Source organism: Tachyglossus aculeatus, chromosome X4 (assembly GCF_015852505.1).
Source record: "Tachyglossus aculeatus isolate mTacAcu1 chromosome X4, mTacAcu1.pri, whole genome shotgun sequence".
NCBI lineage: Eukaryota > Metazoa > Chordata > Mammalia > Monotremata > Tachyglossidae > Tachyglossus > Tachyglossus aculeatus.
Genome location: NC_052098.1, coordinates 29,624,138 through 29,640,842, shown reverse-complemented (window position 1 = coordinate 29,640,842; position 16,705 = coordinate 29,624,138). Strand labels below are relative to the sequence as shown.

The following is a 16,705-nucleotide window of genomic DNA, read 5'->3' as shown; positions in this document are numbered from 1 at the left end:
TATGAATCCAGGACCTCTGTCTCCCAGGCCCTGGCTCTTTTCACTAGGCCATACTCCTTCTCAAACCTCCAAAGGGAAGCCGGCTATTTCTTTCCACTATGAAGATCCAGGCCAACATACTGGCACTCATCAAGAAAAATACTAATAAATTACCATCCCTATAACACATCCTTTTTGTTGCTTCAAAATGTATTTCATTCATTCTTCCCAGTTAGTCGTTCATTATGCTTTCAACTCTTCTCAACCTTAGCCACTCATTTCGTAGCTGAATCCGCTCCCTTCAACCTACTCTGACCAAACAATGCAAGCTTCGAAATAAGTCACTCCCTTACCTCCACAAGTCCATTCTCAACTTTGGGGGGTTCACTGCAAGACACAGGGTGGCAGGTGGGTGTGCGGCCGCTCCATTCCCCTGTGGCTTCACAGGTGCTCTTCTTCTCCCCTTTGATGTAGAATCCCTTGTTGCAGCTATACGCCACCACAGCTCCGAAACTGTAATTGCCTCCACTTGCGTAGCCATTCTTGATGCTTGGGGGCTCCCCACACCGGACAGGGATGCACTGGATCGTCAAGGGAGAAGGGTTCCAGTGCCCTCCCCGCACACACTCAATCTTAGCCGAGGTGTTCAAGACAAAGCCTTCCGTGCACTTAAAGCTCACGGAGGAGCCAGCAGCAAACTTGGCTTTGCTCACGGACTCTAATATGCTATAGGAAACAGCTGGGGGCTTTTCACAGAAGTCAGCGATACAGTGGGGCATTTCCTGGCCTTCGGGGGGTACCCAGTGCCCCTGCGCATTACAGAGAAGCTGGGCATTGTCGGCCAAGCTGTAACCGTCAGAGCAGTAATAAAAGGCTATGTCGCCAAACAAGCGATGAGCAGTTTCTGGGGATGCGTGGTCCACGTTTGGGGGCTCGTCACAGGAAACGGCCAGACACTGCTGGTTGCTGACACTCCACTTACCATTAGCCAAGCATTCAATGGTTTCAGGGCCAACAAGGGTGTAACTATGAGGTCAGAGAGAAGGAGAGAAAGTATTGGAGATGAGTTTCTAGTAGGTGGGCTTTTCCTGATTTTTTTTTTTTCAAGTATGGCTTTCCACCTTCGGCATAAGGTGAGCACCGCATTCTTCTGGAAGCATGGATCACTTGGTTGGCTTTGGGGTAGCATTTAGAATTTCAAAATGGCAGTAGACAAAAGTATAATAAAAGTTATGCATTTTTCATTTTCTCTGTGCTCCAACCCCAAATCAGGAGCCCAGCAGAAGTGGCACATGGAAATATTCTGCTCTGTTTTCATAACATTCAAGTATTAAATAAATGATAAAGCATTTGTTCTCCTAAAACCCACTGCAGTGATCCCAAAATATTGGTGCTTTCTGGAAATGTATTTTTCACAGTGTATTTTACAGGGCAAATGAAAGTACTGATAACTAGTCTTTGATCCCTGTAGCTTATTCAAAGCAGTGACCTACTGATGTGATTTCACACTGCCTACTGAGCCAATTAAATTACTCCCTTTTTAAGGTTCTTTTTAAGTTTGCCATCAAGGGAGGAAGGCTACTAACCCATTGTTGAAATGTCTGTTGAATACTTGCAGCTGTTTCTGCAAAATCAGCTTGGAGATATTTGGTGAATCAAGGTAATGAAATTCACATCTATGTATTTTCCTTTCTGCCTACAGTATTAATCTCCAAAGGTTGGTTAGGGTTTTGGAAAGCTATGGAGACCACACATTTTTTTGGAGCTCCCATTTTATATACTCTTTGAATTTTCTGAACCCTGATCTTCTAGAAAGTTTACATAGGACACAAATATAACCTCTTAGTTTTAAAGTATTCTCTTTCAGCAACAAAAAATACAGGATATAATCAATCGTATTACTGAGGGCTCATCTTGTGCAGACCACTGTACTAAGCACTTAGGAGAGTACAATATAACAGAGGTGGCAGACAAGTTCCCTGACCACAAGTTTAAAACTACAATATATTGCAGTAATTCCAATTATAGTATTCACATTTAAGAATCTAGATTATAAGATCCTTGAGAGCCAGGATTGTGTCTACTTTATTGTACTCTCCCAAGTATTTAGTACAGTGCTCAGTGCAGTAAAACACAGGAAATTACGGGATTTTGATTTTTGAACTGGACTTTGGCTATAGCAAATCTGTAAGAGATGTAGCTGTCCACTAACAGGAGTTCTTCATTGCTCTATTATTCTTGAGAACGTTATTCTGGTGGGTTTTGTTTTGTTACAGTAACTTTCACCTGCCCCTGGTTTGCAAAATTACAAAGGATAGAAAGATTTATGATAATTGGAGTGTAACTTGAGATAAGGAGGGGGTGGTGTGATGACCAGTTCCACTGGCCCCCACACTCAGGAGACAGAGGAGGAAGACAGGAGAATCACTCTCTGCTGCCCCTCCCTGAAGAAAAGCAGGCCAAGCCAATCAGAGAGAAGAATTGGGGAGGAAGTACAGGGGCCAGGTTTGGGGGAGGGGAAGGCCCTTGGCCATGTTGAGGTGAGAGGAAGTGAGCTGTGGGCCTAGAAGAGCAGGGCACATGGAGAACTTGTGCTGTACCCTGGAGAGACACAGGAAGGGATCAGAGAGGATCCCTGAAGGTTCGGAGTCCAGTGGCCAGGACTCTGGAAGAGTGAGGCTCCTGCCCCTGAGAGGGAGCAAAATGTGAGCCTCGGGACACCTACAGGGATGTATGGAGGGTCCCGGAAGGGGAAGTAATGGATCCAGGGAAAGGCAGTTTGAACTGGATTCATTGTAATAATAATAACAATGGTATCTGTTAAGCATTTACTATGTGCCAAGCACTGTACTAAGTGCTGGGGTGGATACAAGCAAATCGGGTTGTACACAGTCCCTGTCCAATGTGGGACTCACTGTTTCAATCCTGATTTTTACAGATGAGGTAACTGAGGCACAGAGAAGCGACGTGACCTGCTCACGGTCACACAGCAGACAAGTGGCAGAGCCAGTATTAGAACCCCTGACCTCCTGTCTCCCAGGCCTGTCTTCTATCCGCTACACCATGCTGCTTCTCTGCTTTGGAAAAGCATACTTTAGGGCAGTTCTTAAAACACAGATTTTCCAGACCAGGAACATTTTATTTAAGGGTGTTTTTGCTATGGATTTTCCAGAAGCTGCATTCGTAGTTGTAGTGGTCATCTATCTTTTGGTTAAGGAACCGTAGATGGGTCCCTTTTAATGTTTGGATTGATTCACCTCATTCCAAAGTACATACCCTTCTTTACATGTGTAAGTGACCGTGTTTCCAAAAGTAAAGTTATTCCAGCTAGTGGCAGCATCTTTGATGGCAGGAGGGGGTCCACAGGAGACAAGTTCACAGCTCGGTGGAACTTCATTCCATTGTGCTGAGGCTTCACAATGGAGTACTGCAGTGCCCTGCAAGCTAAAAGATACATTGATCTTAGAAAAATGCATTAAACATTGACTTAAATATAAATTAATACCAGCAAAAGTTGGGGATGAAATAGGTTATGTTCAGAAATTTGAATTCAATAAAAAAGAATCAGAATCCAGTTCCTATTTAATCTTTTGACAGAGTAAGGCGTATCTTCAGAATTACACTGGCCTTGGTTTCTGTTTCAAGATGATATTTGATTCAGACTGACAATATATCACTGTTTAACCAACACAATCACAGAGCTTTAGTTACTGTTCTGGGAAATTTTAGAAAAAAATACACCAATGAGTTCTGTCCTGGCTAAACTGGTCTGTCAACTTTGCACTGACTTCCAGCCACTCAAGTTTGTTTTAAATGGCTGGACTTCCTGATCCAGGCCGAACAGTATGTTTATCAAATGCTCAGTTTAGGTTCCACAGCACCTGGGACAAAACACAGACCAACCACAGTGCTTTGGAGATTTTCCCTTCATTCACCCACGTCCCCTAAAGGTTGCCAAGACAGAAGGGGCATGTATTCAAGTTTGGTTTGTGACCTGATGACCCTGTTTTAGAAATAGTAATATGGGTCAGCCTACATTTTAAGTGATACAATTTTAAATGAATCCTGTTTGAAATGAGCTACTCTAACATTTCTGAGTTGGCATTTGTAACGTCTTACATACGATATATAACTGCATACTCTCATCAGTACGAGAGTACTGTACTGTAGACTGTAAGCTAGTTTTGGGCAGGGAATGTATTTGTTTACTGTTGTAATATATTCTTCCAAGAGCTTAGTACAATGCTCTGCATACAGTAAGCGCTCAATAAATACAACTGAATTAATAACGTACGATATACATAAATCTGTTTAAAACACATATCGTACTGATGAGAATATGCAGTTATGTATCATATGTGAGACATGTTACAAATACCAACTCGGAAATATTAGGTATATCTCAGTAATACAAAATTTCACCTACTTCAAAGCAATGTTTGGGAGTGGCTATGAACAAATGAACAATGTTTATTTGTTAGGCCTGTCATTTTCATTACCACAAAAGTTGCAAATCAAGTATTGTGATTTTAAAAATATTGAATACTGTGTGCAATTCTGGTGGAGGCATCTTGGAAAGGGAATTATCGAGCTGGAGAAGGTACAGAAAAAGGGAAGGGAAGATTGAAAAGTTTAGGATTTGTCCACTTGAGAAGATGATAGTTAAGAGGAGACAAGATTAAAGTTTAAAAATTCATGAAGGGCAAGTTTAGATTCAGAAACAACAGTAATCAATTTAGGTGTGTACTAGGCTTAACATTATTTATGAACACCATTTCGACAAGGTATATTATTGGTATTTTTGTAAAACTTGGGAAATCTCAAAAACCTTTCCATGTTTTGTCAACTAATTTTGCAAGTAATAATTAGAATTTCATTACTTCAAGCTTCATGGGGCCCTTTGCTAGACTTTGAGGTACAATCATTTCCACTATTTAATGTTTGATAAGTAATTTTGATTGATTTATTCATCATACATTCTTTGAATGGCCATAATGCAGAATATATTCTGCTATATCCCAGTTAGCATTCTTAACTGGTTCCATGAAAATAGAATGCTAAGCAAAAGAATGCCAAATGAAGTAAAATTTCCTGTAGGGTGTAAAGTGCATTATGGCATTCCCAGGATCAAAAGAATTGACTAAATCAATGAGTGATAAAAACACAATGTAGTTATTTGATCAAACAGCATTGTGAATATGCACCAATAATAAATTAATCTGAATGAAATGATTCTTGTGCATACATATGTGAATAAGAGTACTTCTTTTTCAAAGTACTTTTTTACTTCCCGTTCAGTAGAAAGGTACCATCCAAGAGATCTGCAATTAACTATGCTTAATAAACATCATTATTTAATGCTGAACTGAAACAGGCTTTAATCACGTGATTCAATTCAGTAAAATACTTCAAAAGGGAAGAGAAGTACCTAAACCAAGGCAATATTTATGGCATTATCTCCTATGGGAAAAAAGCAGTACTATTTACATTCAAATTCAGTGTTATAAAGAGCATTATGATGGGGAGTACCTATATATGTAACTGTTTTTAACCTCTAGGAACTGATATCCTACTACATCCTGTCACACACAAGTCATAGACACTTTTCATACTTACCCATTCCAATAACTCACATGCAGAAAGTGTATAAGTTGTTCATATTTTTGATCTGCTACTAGAAGGAGAGTTTTGTTTGTAAGAATGCCTGCATTTACATTTTGCTAATAGATTTTATAATCAGAACATTCAGACATTCCAAGGGTGCTGTGAAGGTACTAAATAATACTCAAATGCAGTAATAAGGAGATTTCAGGTGCTCTAGTAATGTTACCTGTATCCACTATCACATGAATATGATGCAGTAGATAGATAGGTAACACCACTCAGTATATATTTTCCATTTACAATGTCCTGCGGACTAGAACATTTTACTAATTCACATTTGGGAGGAGAATGACTCCAAGTGCCACTAGCAAGGCACAATGCTTCTTTTCCACCAACCAGACTGTATCCTTTATTACAACTGTAGAAAAAGAGAAAGATAGATGACACCTTAGAGTTTGTTTCATTTGCATTGTATCACCTTTCCTGCATTCTCCATATACAGTGAAAAATATCAAACAATCTTTGAGAGAGTTATGCATCTAAAGTATATTTTATTAGTGGATGCTCTAGCAGTATGATTCTCAGATAGTTTATTCATCATAAACAGTACAGGTATATCCCCAGGTTAAAGCCACCCCATGATACATACACAGAGTGCAGCCATTGAGATGTGACACCTCATTCTGGGAAACAGCCTGCCCCTTCTAGACTGTGAGCTCGTGTGGGCAGGGAATGTCACCATTTATTGTTGTTTTGTACTTTCCCAAGCGTTTAGTACAGTGCTCTGCACACAGTAAGCACTCAGTAAATAAGATTGAATGAACATACAACCAGGGGATACAGCCATTATTATTTGACAGCTCGACAATACAGTGCATCACTGCAAGATGCCCAAACAAATAAGAAAGTTATGGTCTCTCCACCATCAACTAAAATTTGGGGATTATGAAGTCTTGATTCAATGTTAAAACATTTGAATAGATAATAATAATAATAATAATAATAATAATAATAATAATGGCATTTATTAAGCACTTACTATGTGCAAAGCTTGAAGAGCTCAGTCGGGTGTAAAGTGGTGTTCGGGAGGGGTTGGCTTGCTACAAGATATTTTATGAAGGCAAGAAAGCAGCTGTTGTCCCATCAAAGTTGAACAAATTCTTCATTAAGGAGGCAAAACCACTACCACAGGCAGCAGAACTGCCTCTTGCAAAAATTCATTATCATACTACAACTTCTCAGTTAATCAATTAATGTCATGATGCTGAGCTCTGAATTATTTTAACAAAGTTTGACAACAGTTTAGTGATGCTTAATGTACCAGTATGTGGCACATGGAGTAATTTCATGTTATTTTTACAGAGGTTATGGAACTGATTACCATTCATACCATGTTATATCTTTGGGAAAACATACCCTGCAAAACATTCATGTTTTTGAGGAACACATTACATTTATACCACGGAGTGCACCTGTACTACTAATCCTGTGCAATTCTATCTCATTTTAAGACTGTGCTGTTCCTCTACCTCCCACTCCTAAGTATACCACCATCATTTCTGGAACAGTTGTTACAAATTAGCTCCATCACATTGAAATTCTTACCTGTATGTCACCTTATTGCCAAATGTAAAGATTGAGCCCTCGACACCACCATTTTCAGGAGTAACTGGCCCACCACAGGTTACAGCTTCAAGGAAATGAAAAAGAAAAACACTGGAGTTTAGATAGCTCATGTCAAAATTACTTAAAGATCAAGATAAACAGAAGTCTTCTTAGATAATTTGAAGGAACACTGATCTTTATGGTCACAATTTATGGGACTTTGGCAGCAAAACAGAACTCCTCATCTTCCCATCCAAACCTGTCCTTCCCTTGACTTTCTCATCACTGTAGACAACACTCCCATCCTCCTGTTTCACAAGGTTAGAACCTTTGCGTTATCCTCAACTCATCTCTCTCATTCAATCCACACATTCAGTCTCTCCAAATCCTGTCAATTCTGCCTTCACATCTCTAGAATTCACCCTTTTCTCTCCATTCTAACTACAACCCTGCTGAGTCTAGCACTTAGCATATTCTGCCTTCATTATTGCACCTCCTACCTCTCCCCTCTCCAGTCCATACTTCACTCTGCTGCTAGGATCATTTTTCTAGAAAATCATTCTGCACACATCTCCTCATTCCCCCAAAACCTCCAATGGTTGCCCAACCATCTTCGCCTCCAACAGACACTCCCTACCATTAGCTTTAAGGCACTCAATTAGTTCTCCCCATCCTACTTTACTACAAATGATCTACTCCAATCCAATATGCATACTTTGCTCCTTTAATGCCAACCTACTCACTGTACCTCAATCTCATCTGTCTGTCTGATGACCCCTTGCTCACGCCTGGATCTCCCTCTCCCTTCATATCTGTCAGTCCATCACTCTCCACACCTTCAAAGCCCTTCTAAAATCACATCTCCTCCCAGAGGCCTCCCGTAAGCCCTCATCTCCCCTATTCACCCTCCTTTATGCATCTTCTATGCACTTGGACTGTACCCCTTAATCACTTGATAGTCACTCCACACCTCAGCCCCACAACACTTTTTTATAATGGCATTTTTTCACCACTTACTCTATGGCAACCACTGTATCAAGAGCTGGGGTAGATACAAGATAAACAGGGTGGACACAGTTCCTGTCCCACAAGGGTCTCGCAGTCTAAGTAGGATGGAGTAAGACTTAATCCCCATTTTACAGATGAGGAAACCGAGGCATAGAGAAGTTAAGTGACTTGCCCAAGGTCACACAGCAGAAAAATGGAAGAACTGGGATTAGAACCCAGCCCGAGTTCTTTTCACTAGGCCACCCTGCTTCTCTGTATATACCGTTATACTCTCTCCCTTTCCCCTCATCTCTTAATTTATTGCAATATCTGCCTCCCGCTCTAGACAGTAAGCTCCGTGTAGGCAGGGATCATGTCTACCAACTCTGTTGTCCTGTACTCTCCCAAATGCTTGGTACACTGCCCAGCATATAGTAAGTGTTCAATAAATACCATTGATTGATTGATAAGAGATTCAAGCTCATTGTGGGCAGGGAATGTGTCCGTGTATTGTTGTTTTGTGCTCTCCCAAGCACTTAGTACAGTGCTCTGCACACAGGAAGTGCTCAAATATGACTGAATGAATCAATGGAAACAACAATATGACTGAATATTTTACCTTTATGTAACGAATAAGGCAGGCCCAAGTAAACATATAATATTTACTTATAATACCTTCACAGTATGGTATCAAATGATTCCATTCCCCAGAGTCCAAACATGTGAGTTTCGATACTCCCATCAGCTGGTAGCCCTCCTCACAGGAGAAAGTAACTTCACTGCCCACACTGAAAATTTCACCAAAAGAATGACCATTTTCTGGATTTCCTGGATCCTTGCATTTTATGGGCTCTTGGAAGGAGAAAATGATTGATTACATATAGGGTAAACAATAGTTTGTGAAGCAACAGAAAAGATACAGAAATACAAAAGCACAATTCTTATCCCAAGATTCTCAATGAAAGTACACAAGGTAAAAATTTTGATCAGCATTTTCCAGCATTATTCAGCACTTTTTCTGCATTCCTCCTGAACAAGCAGTGGGGTTTCAAATCAAGTTCTTAATAAAAACAATACAATAACTTTGAGAAGAGATAATAGTGTATTAGGAATTCAACCACTTGCCAATATAACATATTTTCATGCTGAACTCTCCAATGCAGCAGCCTGCTTTGAGTGTTATCCAAAACACAGTAGTTTAATGATAAACATACCTGTCTTTGTTGAAGCACTAATGCCACTGATTTAGGAGGGCAAAGGTACATATATAATCTTGTAATGGACTAGTGCTGATGAAAATACAATTTGAAATCATTCAGCATTCTAATTTGTTTTATAGAATTGAGATTCCAATGCCACACTAATAAAATTCAACAAAGCCATAACGTTTAAGTTAGTATCTAGTTAACTAGTTAATATCTAGTTTGTAATGAAAATTTGTACCCGCCTCACAACTATCCTAATTTAGATTTCATTCCCAATGCTTTGCTTTCCCATAACATTATTTCACTTCCCCCCACAATACTGATTTTAAAACACTTTCTGTCTAGTGAAGGCATTAATAGGTTTGGACAGTAGGAGAAGCAGTTTTAAGGTTTTACCAGGGATTCATTTTCCTAATTTAAAGAATGTAGAATAAAATTCTACCTTCTGGTAAATTTGAAGAACTTCCAGTAAAATAAGAGTAGGATATAGCAGCAGGAAAGTGGAATTTGATGTCATGCATCTAGTAAATATATTTGAATTACATGCATGACATCCACAGATGATTTTTTTTCCTAAACACTATCTAATGATGTTAAAGTATTGCACACAGGTGACATTGATGGAACTACTGCCACCTGAAGTGGGTTCGGGTCTCAGAGCCATACAGAGAGCTCTCTCGTTCACTCTCTCTGCAAGTTTACATATACATATCTATATATTCACTTGTAAATATAGCTGTCCTTCGCTTTCAAAAGTGACACTACTGATGTTGAGATCCTATCCATGCATGTGAGATTGATGGGTGACCATGTTCCTTTCCATACTGAGTTCCTTGCTTTGCTAATGTGCTCATGCACATCTCTTTATTTTTGAGCCGGCTTTTTGAAACTCAGAGTTTGCCAAACATTTGATCAAGAGCTTTCCATGTGCTGCCCGCGAGGCTGATCTATTTGTTCCAGTGGCCTCACAACTGTCCATCACTATGTTGCATGGTTTGAGACTGTTTTAAGTATGTCTTTATATTATTTACTCTGCCCTCCCAGCTTGAGTGTGCCACCTTCCAGTCCCCTATACTGAGTTATCCTGTTATTATCCATTCTCCTCACATATTCCATCCAGTGAAGCCATGTAGCTGTGGACAGTGCTTCAGTGTTTATGAGCTGCGTTCAAGACCATGTTGCTGGTAATCTTGTCCTCCAGACTGATGTTGAATGTGTTTTGTAAGTGACACTGAAACCGTCCAAGAAGCTGGATGCGTCTTCTGCAATGGCTCCAGGCTTCACAGTCACAGCATCTTTATGTCTTCAACTTGGTGTGGAACTTCATGCCCTGCTGTTGCCCTGCTCTGTCAAATTGCCAAAAGCCAAGATGACCTTTAGGAACACGCTTATGAACTGTTATATTGTACTCTCCCAAGCGCTTAGTACAGTGCTCTGCACAATAAACACTCAATAAATATGATTGATTAATTCTGCTTTCTACCTATGGGTGTATCATTGGATAGGGAGTAGCCCAGGTAGCTGATTAGGTTAAGAAGAAAGAACATCATCTTTGGTTGTGTTTAGGGTTTCCTGGACACAGGCTGGTACATAATTTTGTATTACTTCTAACGTCATCAGTTCTTAGCTCTGTACCTAATCTGCAAAGTGATTCGTAAATATTTGTGTGTCTTCTAGTGTGTGTGCTTCAAGAGCATAGATGTAGGTGTATCACAATTGCTCAATGATGGCCTCAAACACTTCTGATGATGCTTGCAGCTGGAGAACTCTCCTGGTAGAATACACATATATTCTGACTCCAACCTCCAGATCCTTCATTGCAGCTACAAGAAAGCTGATATACAATGGGTTGAACAAGACTGCACCTACCACATAGCCATGCTGCACTCCGGTGATAGGAAAAGGGCACCTCCTCCAACTTGACTGACCATTCCATGGAGGAGGAGTCTAAGAATCTCAAACAATTTGCTCAGCAGTTGCCAGAGCTCTGGTGTGTTGATGGTCACGTATTTTTAATTACTTTGGCAAAAGAGAAACCATGAGGAGAGAACTTCCCAAAATTTATTCATCACCTCACTACTCTATTATGCTCTCTTCATCTTCAACCTGTTATCCTGCTGTTTCTTAAGAGTTCTCCCTCCTACTATTCATCCACTCGGCCTGTGCCACTGACCACAATCCCTTACACCTCCTAAAAGGATTTGTCCCCATTCTTCTTCCCTCACTCACTGCTTTCTTCAACCTCTCACTCTGTTGACTCCTTCTCTTATGCCCTTAAACATACCCACATCTCCCTCATACTTGAAAATCTGTCTCGATCCAACATCCCCATCCAGCTATTGCCCTCCCTACTTCCAATTCCTATTCTGCCTTCATTTCCTCTCTTCCAACTCTCTTCTTGACACACTACGAACAGGTTTTCAACCCTTTCACTCTACTACAACTGCCCTCTCTAAGGTCACCCAATGGCCTCTATTCTGTCCTAATTCTTTCACCTCTCAGCTGCCTTTGAGACCTGGACCTTCCTCCTCAAAACACTTCCTGTCCTCAGTTTTGCTAACATGGTACTATTCTGGTTCTCTTGCTATTTCTCTGACCACTCCTCCTCGGTTTCATTCACTGGCTCCTCCTCCTCCTCCTCCTCCTCCTATCGATTAACTGTTCGTGTCCCAAAGCATTTTGGGATATCCCATATCATCTCTCTTGGGGAGCTCATCTGCTTATGTGCTCAGCTACTACCCCTGTGCAGTTGACTCCCAAAGCTATCTCTCTAGTCCTGCCATTCACCGTTTAACCCATAATCCCACATCTCCTCTAGCCTCATGACGTCTCCCCTTGGATGTCCCATCAACCTCAATCTTCATATGTCTAAAACTGAACTACTCATCTTCCCTCCTACATCTCCTACCTTTCCTATCTCAATCACCCTGCCTATCCTAGAAGCCCACAACCTCAGTATCATCCTTGATGTCTCACTCTCATTCAGCTCTCACACTGCAATCTGCTGCCAAATCCTTCCTCTCTTCTCAAACAGCTTCCATTTGGATGCAATTGATACAAATTATGGTTCTATAGTGGCTAGACTATTTCACCAGTCTGCTGGATGAACTCCCCATCTCCTGCCTCTTCCCTCTCCAATCAATACTGCACACTCTTGCATGGGATCATCTTCCTGAAGCACTGCTTGGCATGCATCTCTCCACTCCTCAAAACCCTCCACTGGCTTCCTGTGTCTCTCCACATTAAACAAAAACTTCTCACAGCTGACTTCAAGGTTCTCCACCAACTCATTCCCACTTTACATATCTGCTCTCTTCACCTGCCTTTTCCCAACCCTCCTCTTTTATTTGCCCCTCAGAACACAAGCTCCTTGGGGGCAGAGGATATGCCATTTCATTGTTTTGTACCGCCTAAGTGCTTAGCACAGTGGATTGCACCCAGTGGGCACTCAATAAATGTTACTACTACCACTTGTAAGGTCTATAATAACAGTATGTGTGTCTTGGCATTAGTATTTTCATTTTTAATGTAACTATCATGATGCAAAGATCATATCAATCAATATTTCCTGAGCATGTATTGTGTGCACAGCACTACAAAAGACTTGAGAGAGTAAAGTCGAGTTAATAGACAAAATCCCTGCCCTCAATGAGCTTACAATCTAGTGTGGGAGACAGGCACTAAAATAATTTACAGATTGGAGAGGAAGAAGGAAAAGTGGATATCAAGATGAGTGAGTACTTAAGTAGGGCAAGTCAATATGTACAGAAATGCTACAGGTGCTAGTAGTGAAGATTTGGGAGTAATCTGCATGGAGGTGGTAGTTAAAGCATGAGAGTTGCTTGAGATGAGCTTCCCAAGGAAGTGAGTGTAACAGGAAAACAAGGGGACCCATATTGGAATTCAAGGAAGAACTGATGAAAGAGACTGAGCAGGAATGCCCAGAGAGGAAAAGAGAACTGTTGCCTATATCATATCTGCTGTTGTGTGTTTTGGTTTGACTCCACATTGAAATTAAAGTAGCACACAGTTGATTATATTCTTCAGTAGTCTGTTCAGAAGGATTCTGGCTAAACTCTTGCCGGCAATGGAGAGCAATGAGATGCCTCAGGACTTCTCACAGTTCAATTTCTCCCCTTTCATTCTGAAGATCGTGATAGTGATTATGATGACATCACTGAAGTCTTATGGCATTTATTCAGTGTTCTATGAGGAACAGCTTTTGCAGGTATCTGAGAATTGGTTCCCTTCCTTGCTTGTAGATTTCTGCAAGAATATAATCAGATGCAGGTGCTATACATTTTTCGTATCTTTGACTGTGAAAGTTACCCTCCTCCATAGTCAGAGCTAAGACTATGCTTTTGCTTTCACATTATGGTTCTATTGTAAGATACTTAGGGTCTGGGTTCATGTCTTTTAACTCTACTGTACTCTCCTAAACACTTGATACAGTGCTGCACATAACAGCCACTCCATAAATATTTTTGATTGGCCAATTTTCTATTCTTAGAAGGGCTTCCACCTCAGTAGTACCAGACAGTTCATAAGTTCCTTTCAAGTTCTTGCTATCTGCGAATGAATCCCTTAGTCTGGTATGATAGTGGTTTGACCTACAATCTTCATGGCAGTTTGGATGGAGTCATACAACTTTGTTAGTGATGAGTAAAGCTCTGTAGTCTAATGAAAGCCAACATGTCTTTGGATTGTTTTAGTTTTGGCATCCTGCTGCTGGTAACCCATGTTTCTTAGCTTGATCCATTCCTTCATTTGCTGCAAAGGGTTTGAAAATCTGAGTCATTTTCATTAATCCAATTTCGATGGGCATCTCCTGGTCTCGACCATAGCATTGAAGGCTGCCTAATAGATAGATGGGCATCTCTTTGAAGTGTCCACTTTCTATTCCTGTTGTTGCTTGTAGCTGAGGTACCTTGTTCCAACAGGGCTGCTGGATGTTGTTACAGAGCACCTCGCAGGACTCTTCACCCTTCAGGAGCTTGTCATTTAGCTGTCTTGATGGGCTAGATGCCACTTTTCAATACATGGCTGTAGGGACACCTTGACTTCGCAGCACATGAGTACTTGGCCCCTCATATGGCTGCAGTGATCTGTACGTGTTTGCAGTCTCACTGATGGATGATCATATAATTTATATGAGAAGCAGCAAAGCAGCATGGCTCAGTGGAAAGAGCACGGGTTTTGGAGTCAAAGGTAACGGGTTCAAATCCAGGCTCCGCTAATTGTCAGCTGTGTGACATTGGGCATGTCACAACTTCTCTGTGCCTCAGTTACCTCATCTGTAAAGTGGGGATTAAGACAGTGAGCCCCCTGTGGGACAACCTGATCATCTTGTAACCTCCCCAGTGCTTAGAATAGTGCTTTGCATATAGTAAGCACTTAATAAATGCCTTTATTATTATTATGATTAGTATGAGATGCCATTGCTTAAATTTTGTTTTCATTCATGATGTCTTTCTCTTGAGAGGCAGAAGTTAATGTTTGACTGTAAGCTCCTCTCTAGACTGTAAATTCCTTGTACTCTCTCAAGTGCTTAGTACAGTGCTCTGCACACGATAAGTGCTCAAGAAATCCCTGATTGGTTGAATGACTGATTGATTACAAGCTAATATTTGGCACATTCCCTGAGTAGAAATAGACTGCTGCAATTTAGCTTTCTAATATCATGAAGTCCACTGATGTTTTTCCAGGCTCTGGCATCTCTTCCCAACTTCACCATGAAATCTCCCATGATGATCAGCTTGTCAGATTTTGAAGTTGATTATAACGAGTCTATCCAGATAATTATATAATTGTTCTTTCTCTTTGTTACTTGTCTTTGTTGAGGCCTAGACAGCAGCGATGGTAGCAGACCATTTTTGCTCTAGAGGCAGGGAAAGGGTCATCGGTTAATCACTTATGCCTCTGCGAAGATTTGGGAGGTCAGAGAGTTAGGACTGTCACACAACAAATCTGACACCCATGAGATGTCGCACTGAAGAGGAGACTCATTTCCAGAACGTGTACCTATCTTTGTTTCCTCAGTGTGTCTATGTCGATTCCGTGTCTGGCCGGTTCACAAGCAATGAGACGTGTCCTCCTAAGGGGATGACTTTTGTTCATCGTCATCAAGTTGGGCACTTACGTTCCACAACAAAATGGTTTTTGATTTTTAATCATCACCAATGTTCTACTTTTTATGCACAGCAAGGTTTACCAGGCATGGTCCTCAGGTGAACAAGTATTTAGTTTAACAAGGCAGGTTTTTGGGCACCTTTTCTAGATCCTTCCTCATTTAAGGTGAGCAATGCCTTCCTAAATGCAGCTGCTCAGATACAAGGTAAGGTGCCTTAAACGCCACTGCTGCCATGTCAGCAACCAAATGACCAATATCATGGGCCACCTACTTGCATAGGACTTCTGTTTAGGGTAGGGTCGGGGTATCGTCCTGTCCATAGGACATACACTCGAGTTGTTTTTCTAGTCGTGGTGATGGCTTGTGCTAAGCCATCCACACTGTCTGGGTCAGTCCCCCTGTGACCAGCAGCACGCCTTGCGAGATGGCTGATCCAGGGGCGAGAGGGTGCAGCCTGTCACCGTGGGACAGAATATCTCTGTGCACCCTCTAAAGGAGCAGATACTATCATGCTTTCTTGGGCATTTTATGCCGTGGGTGAGAGTGGCACGCACTTCCGCTATGAAAACCGTTGGGGTTTTTTTCTACTTACCAAAGGGATGTAGCAATATAAACTATTAGGTGAGCTTGTACATCCTCAGACATAAATTGGCCTGTAGGTGGCTGGAAGATGGTTATCTGAAAAACTAAGGAAGTTTTGGAAGGGTAATAGGGGATGGAGAAGGGGGAAGGGTAACAAAAACAGATATAGACATGAAAATCCAGGGTTCCACGTGAAGGTACCTCAGAAACCTTCTTTAAAATCCACTCTTTAACTCCTCCCATTTCTGCCCCCAAATGCCCCTACTTAGATGGGTGATGACTTTAGTCTCTCAAGCAGGCATGCCATTTCTAGTGGAAACCTCTCAAATTTTCAGACCATCTTCATTCATCACTCACTCATTCACTCAATAGTACTTATCAGGCACCTACATCCCCTGAAAGACAAAAAGGGGCATCTTACATTAATTTCCCAGGCACCAGCCAGAACTACTCCCTCAGAGCCCAGCCCCAGATCCTTTCTTTAAAACTTGCACTTCAACTTCACCCAGTCTCTGTCCCCAAATGCCTCCACTTGGGACGGCTAAGAGGGAGATCATTAGCCCATTACAACATAAGCCATTTTTGATGAGAAACCTTCAAAAAGGATGCAGTC

The 16,705-nt window shown here is 41.2% G+C and overlaps 1 protein-coding gene across 1 annotated transcript in view; it reads right to left on the bottom strand.

Annotated features, from left to right (window-relative positions):
• Positions 1–16,705, bottom strand: part of SVEP1 (sushi, von Willebrand factor type A, EGF and pentraxin domain containing 1) — a 230,078-nt gene that overhangs the window by 50,912 nt on the left and 162,461 nt on the right. Inside the window, exons 33-37 of the mRNA XM_038769610.1 lie at positions 8,851–9,027; positions 7,189–7,273; positions 5,810–6,001; positions 3,256–3,423; positions 333–1,005 (exon numbers count right to left, since the gene is read on the bottom strand). Coding sequence (XP_038625538.1) covers positions 333–1,005; positions 3,256–3,423; positions 5,810–6,001; positions 7,189–7,273; positions 8,851–9,027 — 1,295 coding nt within the window. The remainder of the gene's footprint in view (positions 1–332; positions 1,006–3,255; positions 3,424–5,809; positions 6,002–7,188; positions 7,274–8,850; positions 9,028–16,705) is intronic.